Raw genomic sequence first — 20,180 nt, forward strand, 5'->3', positions numbered from 1 at the left:
CACACTTGAAAGGCAGGTATCCCTAATTCAGATTCCTTATGGAATGAAATAATGAAGGACAGAAAGGGAAAACTGATACAGTTCAGTGAAAGAAGCAGCCAGCCAAGGGCAACTCTCATTCAAAAAGCAAATTGCATGCAGCCAGGTGTTCAGTGGCTGAGCATGCCTGGTCCTGCTGTATGTGGTGCATTGTTCTGTGTGTTCAGCTGATCTGGTACATGCCTTTCCAGTTTAAATGAAATCCGTGCATATGATTTCTGTATCAAAACAAGACTTGGAGGGAGAGGAAGAGAAGAATGATGAAATCCTCAACTTCTGACAGAATCTTGTCACAAGATGCTTGAGAGTAACTCTTATGTGCTTATTCTTGTTAGTTGGATTTCTCCGTGACGTGAAGGATTCATTTTTGCCCTGACTTATTTCTTGAAAAAACTCAGGAGAGCCAACTCCACAACAGTTTCATACTCTGAAGTCAATGGAAAATTTCCCACTGAGTTTGGATTGAATTTAACTGTGCTTGAAGCAGTTAAAATGCACGATGTTCAGTGGAGTTCAGTCTCATGCCACAGCAGAGCAGAGCTTTTATATACAGTGGTCTGTGTATGCTTGAATGATTGACATGTTGAAATGTTTAATGTGCACTTTGTTGTTTTGTAACCTTTTTCCTCATGTAAGTAAAATGTGTTTATTGAAGTAATTACTGTGCAAAATGCCCAACTTGTTCTCTTGTCCTCAGTCCAGAATACATGTGTACTTGTTTACTGTTCTTAATATGATTTTTTTTCTATTAAAATAATTAAGTTTGCCCACGAGAGTAAAATTAAATGTATACAGTTGAAGGATCAGGTCCCTGGTTTTCTGGAAATGTAGGCGTTATGGGGAAAGACAGGAATTACTTTTTTTCCTCTTGTGTCATAAAGGTCTGTTTTTTCCTTTTGCAGTGTTTGTTTAGTGTAAAATTAGCAATGAGGTATAAAATCTACTGCAGAAATATTTAACATTGCTTGGGTTCATTGGAAACCAGGATCCACAGAGTGTAATGGAATATTTTTCTTACTGTTTTAAGTGTCTATTTGGGTCTGTGTATTTATGAAACATTGAATTTTGCAAATAAATACAGTACACATTTTAAAACCACTCTGCTGTTAGACCTGTCTTCACAATGTTCTTCTTGCATTTCATTGCTGGAGTGCATTGTAATACCTTCTTTCCAGACAGTAATGGTCATAAAGATGATGATGTAATCTAGGCAACTTTGTTATTTGCAGACCTGTACTCGAATAGCTTACTTTATGGTTGATAATGCATAATGTAAATAACATTTGTTTTCTTCTGATAAAGAATACTATGTAAATTTCATTCATTAATATACAAAAACCTCAGAATTTATTTGGCACACACGCAGACTGTTCCCTCTGTTTGCCAACTTTCTTGATCTACTTGCTTGCAATCTCATTGCTGCTGGGTTATTGGATCATTGTTTTACCATCACAAGCAGTGACTTCGTGATGTTTAAGTCCTTATAAGCTTTAAACAGAGGCTTTAAACAGATGCTTACTTCACAGTATAAGGATTTGATCTTCTGAGCTAATCCTCCAAGTCAAGCGTTGTTTTTGTTTTTCTGCATAACAGATGGTTGGATTTTGATCTTCTCTTTGGAGTAACTGCATGACTGACTTCCCCGTCACCATTGTCACTTGAAGACTACTTAACTATTTTTCAGTAGTGAAAATAGTACGAACAATATTTGTGGATTATGACCAGTCTCTAATGGTTTCTGCCTTGAAGTGAAGCTTCCTCTTAGTCTTTGAAGTTCTATTTTTGACTGTGCTGCAAGGACTCTGAAAAGCTTTCAGTACTTTATCTGACTTTGTCTTCACCTCTCCTCATTTAGTGTTTAAAAATCATCTTTCAGCATTTGCTAGGAAAAGTTTGTTAAATAGCAGCATGCAATAATAATTTACATTAGAACTTATTGTATTGCTCTGAGGCTTTATTCCTTTGTATTTTGTGGAGAGTTTTTACTTACTTTGGTTGATTGGTGTGCGCTCTTTTGCTACCACTAAAACAGCTTTTGTAAGGTTAATCTTTCACTCTGCTGAGCAATCACTGCAATGAATGGTTTTTCAGAGGTCTGCAGAAGGAGCTACTGCTATCACGGTGACTGCGGCTCTGCTCATCAATGAAAATTATTTCATGACTCTACAAACCATGTAAAATGTGTTTACTCCGGTTCAATTGGATTTTAGGGTGTGCTTTAATTTAAACAAGATCCATGGGTTTAAATGGATTTGTTGGTGTTGTAACCATTTCTCAGCAAGAACTGCCTGAAATATAGTAAGGACTCCCAGTATCAGCTGATTTAGATGCAGAGTATGCAGCTTCTGACAGCCTTGGGCAGAACGTAATTCAGAATCCAGCATGTGAACCTTGGGTACTTCATGTGTGATGAAACCAGTGAAAAGAAAGAACAGAACTGTTGGTGAAGTGAAATCAGGTTTTGGAGTAGAGATCACTCAGTCAGTCTAGGAAAGTTCTTCCATGCTCTCAGGCAGCAAGTACTTCTTAAGTCAGCAGTCAGTATACCCCAGGGCACAGTAGTGGTCACTGTTTGTCTTGAAAATACGACTAGAGGGAAGGGGATTGCTGCTGGCGATGAGGAGAAAAAAAAAAAAAAAAAAAAAAAAACAGATCAAGAGGAAAGATGACTCTTTACCTCTTGGCTGATGGCACTTTTAGGTTCTGGCACCTGTTCTGGTGCTGCATCCGCAGTCACTGAAGAAGCTCCAGCAATACTTCTGTGGACAAAATCAAGTACCTGTTCTATCAGCATTAAGCAGTGAGATTTATTTATGTATTTATTTAGGACTGAATGCTACCATGGCATCAACAGGAGACATGTCTGCCTAGCTTCACCTTTTTCCTCTGTGGTTTTTGCACTAACAAGCTGGCTATGAGAGTGAGATTGGATTTTTTATTATTTTTTTTTAAGATTGTTTGAGTCTGTCTGACCTTGTTCTTAAAGGCGACTAGCCTGACACTACACATCTAATCAAGATGATGGAATGTGAATGTCCATGATAAGAAACATTATTTCCTAGGAATTTTTTTGTGTGACTGGGAGCTGGGAAGGGGCACTGTCAGGACTGTTTCTACTACTGATGGATGGGGTGGAGATGCTGTGGAGATGGTCAAAACCAAATTGGGCAAAATGCTAGGCAAGTGATTTAGCTAACAGTAATGGGAGGATGAACCAGGTGGTCTCAAGAGATCCCTGCCAACCTCAGTGGTTCTGTGAATGCAACTCAAGAGCTGGTCACCCAGGCTTCTTGTCCCGGTCTGGGTTTGGATCTCAGTTGATTTATCTGTTATATTTTTAGGAGTATGAATGGTAGCAGACATAAACATATGGATAATCATAGATAAATACTTAATTAGAATTAGTCACTCGTGCAAGAACTGTAATTTAAGCTGCCCACTTCTTGCCTTCACAGCCATACTGCGTAATAAGTGCCTTAACTCTCAAATGAGGTTTGTTGGAAGAGGTATGCCAGAAGAGGGAGCTGTTTTAAAGATTAGCAAAAATAATAGCATTTTTGAAAGCTTTTTGCTGTAATAGTCAGCAGTGTCATATGCTGTCAGGCTTCACACTATCATGTGAATAAGTATGTAGGCACTGTTTCTCCTCTGCTTGTACATCACACACAAGAAAAAATAGTTTTATGAGGCCATTCATGTGGCAGTGATTAATTGGTTCTGTTGGTTGTTGAGGGTCATAAAAATGCCTTTAACTTGTGTTATGGAGAGTGAAATAAAGGAGACCCAGTTAGAGCAACGAATATAAGGACTGGAATGCTGGAGCTTTTGTTCCCAGCCTTGCCGCTGGGTTGCTTTTCAATAGATGCTTCAACTGTCCTCACAAATTTGTACCAAACAAAACTTTGTTCCCATTTGGAAAATTTATCTAATCTATCACCAGAGTCCCTAAGTTAGCATTCAGTAACAATCAGCTAACAATAAATTAACAATAAAAGCACAACTGGGTAGAGTGAGACAACAAATGCTTCCTCTCTTAGAATGTTTAACTCTGGGCAGCTCCACTCCTTCTGCTTCATGAAATCCTTGGGCTAGGACATACATCATGTTCTGTTTGTTCAGCACTAAATACCCAAAGGACGTTAAAGAAAGCAACACAATTAAATACTTCAACTCTTTATTATGTTGAAAAAAAGGAATCATTTTGTTTGGGATGTTAATTGTTTGAATTAAGTAATACTTCTAGATCCAGTGGGAAATTTTAGATGGAAGTCATAGTGTAGCTTCACTCCTGTTGATGTTGAAAATAGCTGCATGTGATTTCTGCTTGTAGGGTAGCTGAGTTTTGATTATCTTAGGCTGAGACTAATAGCTTGTTTTCTTTGTATACGTATCTTCACCTGCTGTTTTCTCTGTGGATGTATATTTTCCATTCTGCTAACACTATGCTTTTTCTCTAATCTTCGCTTACCTCTGCTAGTTTCAAATACAAGAAATTGCATGCATACTTACCTGAGCCCATCTTCCCTTCGCTTTTCCAGGCAGAACAGTGCAGCTGTTGACAGATCTCAGATGAAGGAAGGAAATGGAAAGGAAAGGGGAATTTGAGGGCACAAAAATGAAGGTGGTCAACTTCCCAAACACCTTAATTTTGCATCTAGAATTCTGTCCTGAGGGTAGATGTTTATATCCAAAAGGCTGAGCAGGATCTCTTTGCTGTATGTACAGATACTGCCTTTATTTATACAGCTTCATAAGAAAATAAGGCTTTTTTACATAGTAGCTGAGCAACAGCATTGATCCATTCTCTGGTATTGACAGTATGTGAAATTAAACTTTGTCCTGAAGATTACTGTACCTAAGCAGAGCATTACCTGTAGAACTGCATGCTTGGCATTTCCAACAGTGAGTTAACCAGGAGGGAACTGCTGTGAGTTCACTGCCCTTTCTGGGCAGTGGAGAGAAGATGAACTCTATGCTGTTATAATGACTATAGCAGAGGGCTTGAGGCAGCCACATGGTGCTCTGAGTGCATTACTTGACTGCTGTGCTGCTCCTCAGACTGGCTCTGGAAAGCCAGCTGGTATTCCTAAACCTCTTTTCCTGTATTCCATCTGTTCTGTGTAATGACTTTACATGATCAATGTCAGGTAAGCAAAGCCCTCTTGGTAAGTTTCTATGCTTCCTTTCTTTGTTAGAAGTTGGGATGCAAATGAACTTCCATTTGGATTTGTGCACTTTGTCGGGGCACTGGAGGGCAGGCCTGAGTATCCACTGAGCTCTTGCCTTAGGACCATAAAGCAAATGTTCCTGAGCCTGAAGCAGTATAGAAGTTAAAAACCATAGGGTATATATTGAAACCCACCAAGAAATCCAACAGCTTTTACTGCTTGGAGCACTTAAAATACTTTGTAAGGCCATAATTGCACAATCCAAATGTTTGTCAACAATAGTGGCATAAGGTATTCCTGTTCCCACCGCACTGTGCCACTCCACCCATGGGTTATGCCAAAACAATAGTTTGAGAGGTCGTGCTGTGAATTAAATAAATTCATACAGTTACTCCTAGGGTCTTGTTTGGAGCTGGAGCAGTTCCCTGTTTGGATTCACAGCATGGGCCCACAGGGCTCTGCTAGTGTAAGTCAGGCTGGTGAGCTGTGGTAGGGGGGTGGGAATGGTAGGAAGAAGGTGGGAGGGAGTTCCTTCTTTTGAACGTGTTGCAGAACTGTGTGATGTTAAATTATGGTGTCAGTCCTCAGCACACACAGCGCTTGTGGTTTCGCACGCTTCATCCCGAGGCTTTTCTGGAAGGAGCTGGTACCCCACTGGTCACACCAGGTGGTAGTGATTCGCTGGGAATGCAGTGCCCCTTCCTTGCAACTTCTGCTTTTGTTTATTCTGCAGCTCCAAATGAAGCTGCCAGCTCTTTATATTTGACCCTGAGTTTTCAGTTTTTTGACATGGAGAATTTGTATGTTACTTCAATTTGAATTACTTTCTTTTGCTTGAAGAAAAAATTGTCAGAAGTGAGGGAGTTTCTCACTCTCCAGTAGCTGGTATACACAGTACAAAAGCAATCAATGAAACAGCTTGCACTCTAGAGTTCAAAGTCTGTGTAGTGTAGCAATCTAGATAGAAGAGTTTACATGGGGCAAGTTAACGTGCTTTTCCCCTTGACTGCAGGTCTTCTAATCATAAGATGCAAACTGGAACATAAAAAGTTCCATACAGATGTGAGGAAAAGCATCTTTACTGTGAGGGTGACAGCACTGGAGAAGGCTGCCCAGAAAGTTTGTGGAGTCTCATTTTCTAGAAATACTCAAAACTTGTCTGGATGCTTTCCTATGGACCTGCTGAAGTCACCCTGCTTTGAAAGGGAGAGTTGGACTCAGTGATCTCCAGAGGTCCCTTCTAGCACCTACGATTCAGTGTTTCTGGGATAAGGAAGTAAGAGCACAGCTTTCTATTTCAGTGGGACATCAATACAGCAGAACACTTATTTGCATACTTCCATAGGATGTGCACTATATACTGTTGTTTTCTATGCTCATTGTTGAGAAGAAGCAAAATCAGCGACCAGAAAGAAAACACCTTCTGTTTACAAAATTCTCTTCTTTCAACTTTTCTAGATATGTCCCCATCAGCATCAGGAATGTTCATGGCTCAGTTATGGGTTCGATCTTATTTTCAATTGACCATGTACTTGCTCAGCACCCTACATGGCCATGCATGAAAGGTGCTGTTAACTTGTAATATTAAGTGGAAGATTTCTTAGTGGTTAGTAGCATTTTAACTTTCATGCATACATTTTGTCTGTTTTCTGGTTTGGGCTGGGATAGTCAGTTTTCTTCCTAGTATATGGTATGGTGCTGTGTTTTGGATTTAGGATGAAAATTATGTTGATAACACATTGATGTGTTAGTTGTTGCTGAGCAATGGTTCTACAAACCCAAGGGCATCTCTCTGGCAGGGCAGCATGAGAGGCTGAAGAGATGAGTGAGCACAAGGAGCTGGGAGGGACAGGACCAGGACAGCTTACTGAAACTGTCCAAAATAATGTTCTGTGCCATATGGTGTCATGCTGGCCCAGTAATCAACTTGAGGAGTTGACTGGAGGGAACCAACTGCTTAGAGGCTGTTTGGGCATTGGTCAGCAATTGCACTGTGCATCCCTTACTTTGTATATTCTTTTTACAATGATGATTGTCATTTTGCCTTCCTTTTTCTGTCCTATTAGACTGCCTTTATCTCAACCCATAAGTTTTATCTTTTTTTTTTTTTTTCCCTCTTTCTCTCCCTTACCTTACTGGTGAATGAGCCAATGGCTGCTGAGCTGCCTGCTGGGTTAAACCACAGCAGTCTGTTATTTCTGTTCTCTGACTGGGATTAACGAAATCTTTCTGGGTGAAGTTCTTGCAGATTTGTCAATGAGATGTGCTGTCTGGATTGAAATCAAATTTCTTTGAAGCTCTCTGTATCTCACTATGCTAAATAGTTAGACTTTTGTGAAAATTACTCCTTGGGGGTAAAAGTAATTCGTATGTAAAACTTTGAATGTATCAGCTGACTTTCCCCAAATCTTTGTGAGTGATAGGGACCTCAAAGATACAAAAAGGATAATAAAAATTTGGATGGAAGATGTACAGACCAATAGAGAGGGAAGAAGTCTTCTGTCCTGTATTAGATATTAGAAGATTCAATTCTTAGGATGATACGCTCCATTACTTAGCTGCTTATGGACTACTTGTTTGTGAGTAATATTTTAGAATATGTTGACAGTTTTGCTTTGTTTACTGGGTCAGCCCACCAGCTTCCATTGTCTTTAGAAAAGAAAAAAATATCATTAAAAATAAGAACTTCCTCCTGCAAAGAGGAGCCTGTATGTCAGATCTAGGCTCGAAATACGCCACTTTTGTTGAATTTCCCAGTGCTCCACAAGTACCTCTGACAGGGGTTTGGCACACTTAGGCTTGTTAAGTTTGAGGAGGCAGAGTAATGACAGGATGGTTGAAGATCCAACTGTGCTTGACAGTAATTCCCTCTACTAAATCTGGGTGGCAGATGTGACTTACTGAAGTGACTGACTGAAATTTCTCAATCTTAGTCTTCTCTCCATGTCCTCTCCCTGTTAATGAGGCGTTTTCAGCATGGTTCTTCCTGCCTCCCTGGCCACAAAGCGTAATCAAGAGAGGAAATAATCCCTCCCCTGCAACGTGCAGAAGCTCGACTTGGCCTGAGTTATGGAAATATTGTGTTCTATGGTATTTTGCTTGATTTGACCATTTAAAGAAGAATCTGTTTCTCTTCATGTGATGTCTGAGGCAGAAAGGAAGAAAAAACTACCTGCTGAAAGATCTACCTATGATGTAAATCCAGTTTTTCTATGTGAATCGTGCTAGTAATGCATATAAAATGTGTGTAATGTACGTCCTTCCTAGTAGCTACTGCTAGAAGTCCCTGAGCTGATAGGATTTCCACTGATGCTAAATATTTTGATGTAGTGATCTCTTTGGAAATCAGGCAAAATAGGTTTCTCCTTTCAAACTGTAGATAATGCATGGACTTATTTCTGTTCTGATAGTAGCTTCTATCAATTGCTGCAGCATTACTCAAAATAATGTCCCCCATTACATTCAGTAACTAGATGGGGACTGTAGAATCAAAAATTCAGTAAATCATTGCTGCTGCTCTGTTGTTTTCCAGTTATGCATGTGATGGAGGATTTTGATTATTGTCCTGAGATCCATCTTTGAAAGTAGCTCTTGGTTATTCTTGATGCATCTGAACACTTCAATAAGAATAAATATATGTAATACTATGTACTTACGTAATGCCTTCCCACCTTCAAGTTTTAGATCCTTTATATCTGTTAATAAAGTCTTATGAAACAGAAGCTCTTCACAGTAGGTTGGAAATGGCTAAAATCTGCTTGTACATGGTGAGTGGTGCTGATGGAGAAGGAAGGTGTTGGAAATGTTTCAGTTAAAGTCTTCATGGAACATCTACTCAGAACCAGTACAGATGTCCTTAATTGCATGGTTTCACTCTTAGGTTTTCTTCTTGATTTATTGCATGCAGAATAGTTGTTGCTTCGCCTTTCTCTGCTTCAGGAGACTGATAACAAAAATGACCTTACTGATCTCTTAAATGTTGCATTCTGTTGATATCCCTAAGCTGCAAAAAGAAATCTTTTTCCACTGATACTACAGAAACACAGTTCCAGAGTTTTATCCCGTATTAACTGTCTTCATGATGCTGTGACCAATTTTTGCTTGTTTATAGAAAGTTTTATCTATCTTAAGAAAAAATAAAGTCTGAGCAACAGTACAAAATAGACAAATATCTGATATACATTTCGCAGAATCATAGAATGGCCTGGGTTGAAAAGATCATGAATCCCCAACCCCCTGCCACATGCAGGGCCACCAACCTCCTCATTTAATACCAGACCAGGCTGCCCAGGGCCCCATCCAACCTGGCCTTGAACACCTCCAGGGATGGGGCAGCCACAATCTCTCTGGGCAGCCTGTTCCAGCACCTCACCACTCTCTCTGTAAAGAACTTCCCCTGACATCCAACCTAAATCTTCCCTCCCTCAACTTAAAACCTTGTCCTGCAGTTGTCAACCCTTTCAAAGAGTTGATTCCCCTCCTGTTTGTTTATAGGCTCCCTTTGGGTACTGAAAGGCTGCAGTGAGGTCACCCCGCAGCCTTCTTTTCTCCAGGCTGAACAAGCCCAGCTCCCTCAGCCTGTCTTCATAGGGGAGGTTGCTCCAGTCCTCTGATCATCTTTGTGGCTCTCCTCTGGACCCTCTCCAACAGCTCCCTGTCTTTCTTGTACTGGGGGCTCCAGACCTGGACGCGGTACTGCAGATGGGACCTCACAAGAGCAGAGCAGAGAGGGACAATCACCTCCCTGTCCCTGCTGGCCACCCCTTGGAAAATGTAATTTCTGCTGCCTTCTGAATTTGTTTACTTCCTTCTTGTACATTATTCAAAATTGATAGAATCTGCGGAACTATTTATCCAAACAAAACAATTTGTGGTGATCTTGTTTTTGAATTGTTTATTTTTGTCTTTGTCTTTTTCCGGCTGAATTTGTCTCATCGGCGTTGCGTTGTTATTCAGATGTTTCATTGACATTACTGTGAACCCATGTGACACCAAGTCTCATGTTCCTCTTCTGCTACATCCTTTGTTCTCCTCTGTTTCCTTTGGAAGAAGATAGTTTTCTGTTGGTCCAAGTCTGCCTTCAGTCACTGAACTCAACTGAACAAGTCCCCCTGGGAATTTGAGACCTGAGGTAAAGCCTGCAGGAGGGGTTGCAGTATAGATGAGGGCAACCCACCTCTACGTATCTAAATTAGTAAAATGTCTTCATCTGCTTAAGTGAGTGCACAACAGGCTACGTATTTGCTGGTGTGTACCAGGAGAACTGACCAGGAGAACTGATTAAAAAGGTTAATGTCTAATCTGTATGCAAAAATTAATTGTGCTCTCCAGGAAGTCCTGGTTATTGCTTTTAAAACTAGTGAAAAGTTCACTATTCCATTGTGGGCTCCATTTTTTTCTGTTTTATATATCAATCGCTTCCAAGAACCATTTCTTTACAGGTGTGTGAAAGGAATCATTCATATGTATATTTATTTTTCTGCATGTGTCCCACCTGATTGAGATATTAAAGGTAAATATCTAAATAAGTCTGTGGACTTTGTAACTGCGTTACATCCCTGCAGTATCACCTTATCACAGATCAAGTGATACCATTCCATTCCGGACTTGATGTCTTATCTGTGTGGATAAATGCTTTCAGTCATTCATTTGGAGGAACAGGCACGTGTTTTCTCATCACAATTTCTGGCTGGGAATTCTTATTTACAGGCTGAAGGCACTATTCTCACTTGGGTGAAAGCAGCATTGTTTGTTTAGTTCAGGTTTTATCAGAATGTCCATAGGATCTCTTCAGAAGTACATGAAACCCGCGTTTGCCCTGAAAGTGGAACAGTGTTTGAGAATAGCAGGCAAATGTATTTGCCCTGTGAAATGCATGTAGAGAATGTATGTTATAAAAATTCATATGTAAGTTTTACAGCTGTATCAGGCTAAAATCTTATATATTTACACCTGTATTTGTAGAGAAAAAATGTAAAATATTCCTGAAAAACCTCTGTAATAAGCAGTTATGGCACCTGGCTGAATCCTTTGGAGATTCCCTGTTTTCACACCTTTTGCCATTATATTAGGGTGCTTCCCAGCCAAATTCTCGATTCCACAGTTAGGGGGGATCAGACGGAGCATTCACATGTGTTTCTGCAGAAATACATCCTTATAATTGCTCCTTGGCTGATGATGCTCCCCTAGTGCATAGTCTCTAAGCAGAACACGGGGCTAAGAATCTCAGTCCTCCAGATCTACAAGGTGGGAGTTTAATTGATGGGAGGTTGTGATGATCCTTCAGTAGTTATTGACAGGTTTACTTGCAGCTCCGTGACCGTGCGTGGCATAGAAGCGTGTGTTTCCTTTTAAGGCCTGACTGTCAACTGCAGTATCAGTTTTTGCAGTTTTTTCCCAAGTGTGAGAACATCATTGTATTTTATTTTATTTTTTCACATGTTCCATTTAAATCCTCCCGACATCTGCATGGGCTGCTTTCCATTCACTAACGTAGGGGAGTTGCATCTTCTTCCATGGTTGGCTGGTCAGATGCCAAAAGTGGATTAAGTTTCCTTGAGTGAAGAACTTGTCATGTCAGTCCTGGCTGGAGCTGGGAGCTTTGGCAGCTCTGCGAGGAGGCACTTGGAACCACTGCCACAAAAATGACTTTTGTGTGGTCCTGCTGTGCGCCCCTGGATTTCAAATGTGATTTATGGCTGCTCATTTAAAAACAAACAAACAAACAAAAAAGCCTGCAGTTGTTTTTGTTGCGAGAGATTATACTGTGGTATACATACTTAATTCTGAAACTGGATTATTTCTAAAATTAAACTCATGGTAATTACTGGCATGTTTTCCAGTTCCTCAAAGTTCTCTGTAAGCCCACTGCTGTGTGTTTCCCTTGTTCTATTCATGTAGCTGCTTCTAATCTTTATGGTCCTGCTGAGGTCCCAAAGGAAACAGAAGACAACTGCTTGAGAAGTGCATGGAGCTCTGCAGCCCAGTGCCAACTACTGCTGTTGCAGATGGTAGAGTTTTGGAGGCAACTGAATGCTCCAAGGGACGTCCTGCAGGACAGGGCAGTGCCCAAAAGTTCAGTTCAGAACAAGGTGCAGGAAGCCCATTAATGATTTGGAGTGATGTAGCTGCACAGAAATTTTCTTTGCTTGCCACCTTCTTTGGTATTTTCTGTAGGCTGATTAAATAAATACTTTTCAGTTTAGATATACCTTCCAGAGCTGCTAAGAATTACTTTCATTTTTTCTGTCAGTCTCTACTTCATTTAAGTGAACTCTGTACATGCCTGAGCTGTCCTTTGTGGGATAAAAGGCTTTTCTTGCACGATCTGGTGTGTATCTTTATAACCTGAAGTATTTCACAGTTGTGAAATTCATTACATGTTCCTCAGCAAGTTTGGGGATTGCTTTTGCACATGGTTGTCCAATACCAGTAATGGTAATTAATTAATTTATAATTAAAAATTATATTTTACATGAATATTTTAATATTGTGGAAGAATTCAAAATTCTCAACAGTTTGTAAAACACAAAAGCTGTCATTGCTTGTGAGGACTGGTTATAATTGACTTTTAAGATAAACTTTGTAAAAATGTTGTCTAGCATTCAGAATTAGGTAGATAGAATTACATTGGTGGTATATGTACCTAGGTTTGAACTTCCTGAATCTGAGTAACTTCCTTCTTGCAAGTGCAGCATCTCCAGTAATAGTATTTTTTTTTTTTTAGGAACAGGCCAAGTTTGTCCTTATGTCACTTTATAGAGGAGATAACGTGAAATCAGGATGAAAGTGATTATTAGTGATACACTGAGTTAGAAAGTTAGTTATGGAAGTTACTGTCTCTTCACTGCTATCTGTCTTTATAAGAAGGAAGCCACTGGTGTTTAAAATGTTAATTTATTGGAAAAGCAATAACAAGAACATGGAACGCATCAAAAAAGCGAGTGAGTTTCATCTTCAAGTTAAAAATTGAAAGACTTGGAGTTGTAGTAGAATAGATGGATGAACTGAGTTGTGTTACAGGAAAGAGCAGCGATGGAAAGGAGTTCCTTGTTTGTGAACTTTGTGAGTGCACCAAATAAAGTGGCCTCACTGTGTTCTGACTGGCTGAGTAAACTGTCCACATGACATATTCTTCTCAAAAAATTCCTAAAAGTTTTCTGCAAATGAAGCTGATCTGCAATGTCTTACACTTTCGTGTGTTTAACCTGGTCACCGCTTACATATATTTAATTTTTTTTGTATGAGGCAACATAAATGCAGTTTAAAATTAAGCACAGGTGAGAGTAACTGCTTAAGATGTGCTTCTTGGTTCAGATGACTGCAACTTGAGGCTTGCTGGCATGTGTGGATGATTCATGTGCTCTGTGGTGTTTGAGAATTAACATGGTATTTAAATAATTGGAATAACCTTCAAATCATAAAGGTTAACATTGCGTTTGCTTACAGTTTCCATTTTTTGACACTTAGGGGCTGAGTGCAAGAACATAGTTTTGTTTTGATATACTGGGAAATCCTTAAAATGCATGAGTAAGTACTGCATTACCTCTGTACCTGCGTGATGAATTTGGTTCTCATTCATACCTCTTCAAGACATTTTCATCAATAGCAAATCTAACAGCTGAGCCCTGAGAATGCTTTTTACCATGAGTAGATGTATACGGAGAGGGGGAGAAGGGGATTTCCTTCACATTTATGGATTTTCTTTCACCTGTCTGACATGCACCTTCCGTTCATCACAAGATAAAAATCTCATTTTCCCCAAAGAAGTATCACTGAGCTTCGAGAGAACTCTGTGAGCTCTGCAATCCAAAGCTGCTTCACCCTGTGGTTTGTCGTGGAATAGAACCATAGAATAAGGTTGGAAAAGACCTCTAAGATCACCTTGTCCAACCGTCTGCCCGTCCCCACCATGCCCACCCCTCAGTGCCACATCTCCGTGGCTCTTGAGCACCTCCATCAATGGTGATTCCCCCACTTTCCTGGGCTGCCCGTGCCACTGCATCACCATTCTTTCAGAGAAGAGATGTTTCCTGATGTCCAACCTGAACCTCCTTGGAGCACTTAATGCTTTCTACTTCAGCTGTTGACTCGGTGATGAGAATCCTTATATTTTGTGTTCACCTGCCTGAGTATGGGAAAGAGCACTGAAATTTGAATTTTGAGTATGTTTTCCTATCTTTCCTTGTTCTGCATTATAAAAGGACAGAATAGTTTAAACTGGTGCTCAGAAGAATGTAAGGAGGAAGGACTGGTTTTGAAATCGATGTGATTATATTCCAGAACTGAGATATTCTTGTAGTCCTGCGCTTTATTTTGCATTGCTGCTACCTTCATCATCAGCCTTGCTGAATAACAGGCTTCCTCTGTTCTTCAAGGAGCTTCACAAATGATGTATAGATTTGATTTTATTGTCTTTGAAGCCCCATAATTGATATGATTTTGAGATATAAAAATGAGAAAAGAAAATGAGGTTAATGTTGTATAGGTTAATAAAATCGGGGGTGTACGAAGGATTGAAAAGTATGGCCTCGTCTGTGTATCCCATGGGAATTTTAGATTGTTGCTGTTTTGGAAACCAGCTTGCAAAAATTTGGTAGTGTGTTCTTAAGTTTGTATATACCACTTTTTCTTTTTAATTCTCCTTACATTTCAAGCTTGCAAAAAGATAGAAGCACAAAATAACTGATACTTTTTTTTTTCCCGTTCTAAATCCATATACTTCAGTAAATATCATACTTTTAAGATTGGATGTTTTAAGATTGGATGTTTTTCTAAGGTTAAAAAAAAAAAAAAAAAAAAAAAAACTTTTGAGCATCTAAGATCAGCCTATTACATGTAAGTGAGGGATGAAGCTGTGCAACGTGTGACACAAAGTGAAAGACTTTGATATTCTGCCCATGTCTCAGTGCTGGAGTGAGCTTCTGAGCATGTCTGTTCTGGTGGGCTCTGGGTTCCTGCTGAACTGCTTCTCTGTAGTCAGCAAATGCTACTTTGGAAACCCAGCATTGAGGGAATGCCTCTTTGGAGGTCAGTGAACTTACTTTGTGCTATCTGAAGAGCAAAAGACAAAGCCAAATGCCCACTATTTGAAGGGAAGAAGTGGAATAAACCCAGTGTTACTTCTGTACACCATTTCTATACGTGCTAGCTTGACTACAGCTCTGAGTCCTTCTCTTTCCCAGTCACTGCTTATGCTGGGCCAGTTGCTGTTATTGCTATGAAACTTTTGCAAAGGATTTTACACAATTTTACTGTCTTTATGTTCCTTCGTACTCTTGCAGTAATACATCTGTGTTATGTTGCAATGCCTTTGTCTTAAAAATTGAATGCCTTTTTACGCAGTACTGCTCGTGCTTCCTCTTGCTGTCAATGATATCCAAAACTTGTTGATATACAAGTGAAAGATATGCAACTGAGCAGTCCTGTCTGTGATGGTGGGCTTCCTTGGTATCTAAATAATAACAAGAAACCAGTGGGACTACCCTGGGAGAGTAATAAATTAATAGGGAGAAAATATACATTTTTATATCTGTGTGGATGGAGGTTTCTTTATATTTGCCCAATTTTCATATGTCTGTAACTTGACAAGATAGGTGAGCAAGCTGCTTAAGCTTTAATAGAAAAGGAGATTTTCTCTTCTGCAGAGCTTCAATTTTAGCTTCTATATTACATTTTGACCTTCAGCATTTTCTGTAATATGCTTCTCATTTGTGCCACGGTAGTGGAATTCAAACAGTTCAATAGCATAGTCCCTACTACTGGGAGAACAGAAATTGGAAATGTATTGGAGAAATTAAATTAACAAGTTCATATGTAATGTCGTTTAGTTTGCTTTGAAGTACACTGCTTGCTGTTGAAAGGTTAATATTGACTGTGCTGGTGTGTTTCTTTTGGCAGGTAACCCTGGGCTGGCAGGTTATTACAGGACCTTTATAAAGGCGTTATATTGTGGACTAAATCAGCAATATCCCGTCTGGGTTGTGAGCCATGCTGGACACTGTAAGCCTCCTAGTGGTATGGAGATGTTAGAAGGTACTGTACTGTAAATTGTATACACTGATGTTTGTTACACTCCTCTTTTTTTTTTTTTTTTTTTTCTGCATAACTTTTGCTAAAGATGTTGAGTTTTTTTTTTTTATTTCCTCAAAACTGTCTTATGAAAAGAGAAGTAATTCAGGAAAAGAATATTTTTAGGTAAATTCAATTTGTCAGTCAAATAAAGGCTGTGCAGAGCATAGCAGAGTTTGCTGTTTGCAGACTTAAGAGAGAAGTTCTTGACAAGTTCTAAAACATATTTACACTGAGAAGAGTAGATTAGGTAATTAATCTTTAATATCATCTTCTATCTTTATCAATGTCATCGATGACGGAATCAAGTGTACCCTCAGCAAGTTTGCTGATGACACGAAGCTGAGTGGTGCAGTGACACGGTGGAAGGAAGGGATGCCATTCAGAGGGACCTCGAGAGGCTAGAAAAGGTGGACCAGGGTGAACCTGATGAGATTCAACACGGCAAAGTGTAGGGTTTTGCACTTGGGCCGGAGGAATCCCAGGCATCCATACAGACTGGAAGGAGCGGTCCTTGAGAGCAGCCCTGCAGAGAAGGACCTGGGGGTCTTGATGGATGAAAAACTGAACATGAGCCAGCAGTGTGCCTTTGCAGCTCAAAAAGCAAATGGTATCCTGGGCTCCATCAGCAGAGGGGTGGCCAGCAGGGACAGGGAGGTGATTGTCCTCCTCTATTCTGCTCTTGTGAGGCCCCAGCTGGAGTACTGCATCCAGGTCTGGAGCCCCCAGTACAAAAAAGACAGGGAGCTGTTGGAGAGGGTCCAGAGGAGAACCAGGAAGATGATCAGAGGACTGGAGCACCTCCCCTATGAGGGCAGGCTGAGGAAGCTGGGCTTGTTCAGCCTGGAGAAAAGAAGGCTGCGGGGTGATCTCATTGCAGCCTTTCATTACCCAAAGGGAGACTATAAACAAACAGGAGGGGAATCAACTCTTTGAAAGGGTTGATAACTGCAGGACAAGGAGAAATGGTTTTAAGTTGAGGGAGGGAAGATTTAGGTTGGATGTCATGGGGAAGTTCTTTACAGGGAGAGTGGTGAGGTACTGGAACAGCTGCCCAGAGAGGCTGTGGCTGCCCCATCCCTGGAGGTGTTCAAGGCCAGGTTGGATGGGGCCCTGGGCAGCCTGGTCTGGTATTAAATGGGGAGGTTGGTGGCCCTGCATATGGCAGGGGGTTGGGGATTCATGATCCTTGAGGTCCCTTCCAACCCTGTCCATTCTGTGATTCTGTGAAGACAGACTTAATTATCTCTGAATTTAAAAGTACTTTTACTGAAGTAGTGAATTTTCCAGGAAGCAAGTACAGGTTTCTGAGACTGGGGAGGAGTCGCTTGTTTGCTTGTTAAAGGTCTCCTGATATGCCAATGACCAGAAAGACGTGATAGCCAATTGTAAGTGCATACTGTTCATGTACAGCATTGTAAGATGGAGGGAGCCAATAGCAAAACCTGGAAGCTGTTTCATGTCAGGAGGCCTCCAGACTTGATTAAGCTGCAATGATGCTGGAGTAAATCAATATGATTGCTTAGGAGTAAGAGGTTCAGCAATGTGAGATAACCTGAAGTTGCCTCACTAAGAATTCCTGAAATTTTTGAGTTTTTTACTGGTTTATTTAATCTCAGGTTTGAAACTGAAATGTGAAACCTATGTTTCTTTGGTGAAATTCATGTCAGTCGTGGTCGAGTATCAGGCTTCCCAGTGCTAGCTTTATCTGGATAGACGAGAAATTTCTACGTTTATGGTGCATTCTTAATCGTGAGATGCAGATAAAAGTCTGACAACTGAATGGAGCTCAGGCTATAGTAGATGATGTTTGCAGATCTGATAACCTGCCCTCAGATCATGTCTGCATTCAGCTCAAACAGCTCTTCATGCTGACAGATATGGCTTGAGGTGGCAGAGCTAGCTGAAGTGGTTTATAGCTGGGGCGAGCATAGAGTTACAGATGTCCCATATTTACTGTGACTGACTATGCTGCTGAGAGGAGTGCAAGTCTGGGGAAAGGAAAGCATACAATGGGAAAGCAGGAGCTGATTTCTATGTTGAAATCAAACCATTTTCTTTGGAAGTCAGGTTAATAGCTGAGCTTTGCAGTAGCTTTGAATGTAACAAAAGGAATGTGGTTCACATTATTAGAAAATCAACTGAAAGCACAAAGTGGCTTGAAGTCCTTCTACTTTGTGATTCACTTACAAAACAGGTGGATTTGGGGTAGTTTTCCCTCATCCTTATGGCACAGAAGAAATGATATGCAACTTTTAATTATTAGAATCTGATTCCCTTTCTTTTATTCATGTATTGCTGAAAGCAGTTTTCATGAATTGGCTGCAAAGGTTTAGTAAAAATGACCAAACCAAGAATTCAGTATATTTGCAAATTGCAAGTTGGCTGACTAAAAAAGAATGGAAAATCATGGACCCTTTACCCATCTTCTGGTTCTCCAAGAAGCTCTTGATTTACATTTTTTGGCATTGAAACAAAACAAAAACCACAGAACCCCAAGGACCAGCAGAAGCACATACTTTGGGACAAATAATTGAGTTCTCTGTAGGTCTTCACTGCCTTTCTAGGTTCTGGATTTCTGAGAAAGAGTTCCTGCACTGTTAAGACCAGGTCAGTTATATGCTTCACGAAAGAAAAGTAAGGGATATATTCTCAAAAAACTGGGATTATGGGATGTATTGTCATTAAACAGTCACTGTAAAAAAAAAAAAACAACATTCAAACAAAACCCCTTCATGCTTCTGACAGGCATTTCATAAGGCTTCATTTAATACACTTTTATATAAATCCTCTGAGGAAGTTCAGTATTTAAGTATTTCTTAATAAGAAGGATGAAGGCATAAATTAAGACAGCATTTGAATCTTAGATGCTATTGAGGTTTTTCTAGTTGCAGTCTAGCAAATTAGAAATTAAAAAGGCAGGGAAGCTACTAAAAAAGAAGAATAAACATTGATTCATTTGTAACAGTAATCTATGAACTTTTTTGATTATGCACCTCCATCAGTAAAAAATGTTTTTGAGCAGACAGTGGATAATTGCCAGTTGGAAACTTTTTAACAGCCCTTCAACTCCTTTTGATAGGAAACAAAATGTTAGTTAAAGCTAACACGTATCAGTGAACAAATCCTTTTATTCATTGCTAATTTGAGACTTTTTGCTGATTCAGTGTTGTGTTATGGTCATCACAGGGACTAAAATATACAGTCTTCCCTCAAGTTCCTGTAAAAACACAGAAAAAATGAGAGGTTGGATAGCAGCTCCTTGAAACTATGTTCTTCCAATGCATTCCACATCTTTTTTTTTTATTCCCCTAAGCACTCATCAGCTTCCCAGTTAAGGCAGGTGTACATGCCATGACACAGCCATGCCTTAGGATGGCTTAATTCTCCGGAGATTAGTTCTGACTTGGCAAGACGTAGGAAATACAATTGTCTCAGACCAAAATAAGAATAAGAGATCATGGGATAGGTTTTGTTTCTCCTCAAGACCACCAAGGTACTTTCCTTTGCAGCAAAATGAGGTCGAGAAAAAAAGAAAAGTGAAAACAGAATTAATTATTTACTGATTTTTGCTGGTATTCTATATATGTGAAGTGCTATGGAAATTTAGATCTTAGAAATACAATTGATGAACTTAAATATAGCTAATAAAATGGCTAGTGAATGGCCATGTCTTAATGATGCAGGACTGGCTCACATGATATTTTCTTATTTATGGTGCATCTCAAGAATTTTCTAAACTATACAGTTAAGTTTTGGGCTGTAAAAATCATAATAGGAATAAAGACTTTAATGGTTTTAACAAAGCATGATTATCCTTTGAAAAAGATTGTCTCCTGTGTTTATTGTTCTTTCTGAATCAGTATTAAGTAGCATTTGAATGACAGGGAAACTGAAGTGAAG

The 20,180-nt window shown here is 39.9% G+C and overlaps 1 protein-coding gene across 5 annotated transcripts in view; it reads left to right on the top strand.

Annotated features, from left to right (window-relative positions):
- LDAH (lipid droplet associated hydrolase) overlaps positions 1 to 20,180 on the top strand; it is a 107,448-nt gene that overhangs the window by 13,743 nt on the left and 73,525 nt on the right. For 4 of the 5 annotated variants that reach the window (XM_052688875.1, XM_052688865.1, XM_052688836.1 and 1 more), the window contains one exon: positions 16,107 to 16,241. The exons of the other annotated variant lie outside the window; for it this stretch is intronic. In XM_052688875.1, the coding sequence (XP_052544835.1) occupies positions 16,107 to 16,241 (135 nt within the window). The remainder of the gene's footprint in view (positions 1 to 16,106; positions 16,242 to 20,180) is intronic. 5 annotated transcript variants of the gene reach the window in all.

The sequence above is a fragment of the Tympanuchus pallidicinctus genome, unplaced genomic scaffold, assembly GCF_026119805.1.
Source record: "Tympanuchus pallidicinctus isolate F22 unplaced genomic scaffold, pur_lepc_1.0 scaffold1, whole genome shotgun sequence".
In the NCBI taxonomy this organism is placed as follows: Eukaryota; Metazoa; Chordata; class Aves; order Galliformes; family Phasianidae; genus Tympanuchus; species Tympanuchus pallidicinctus.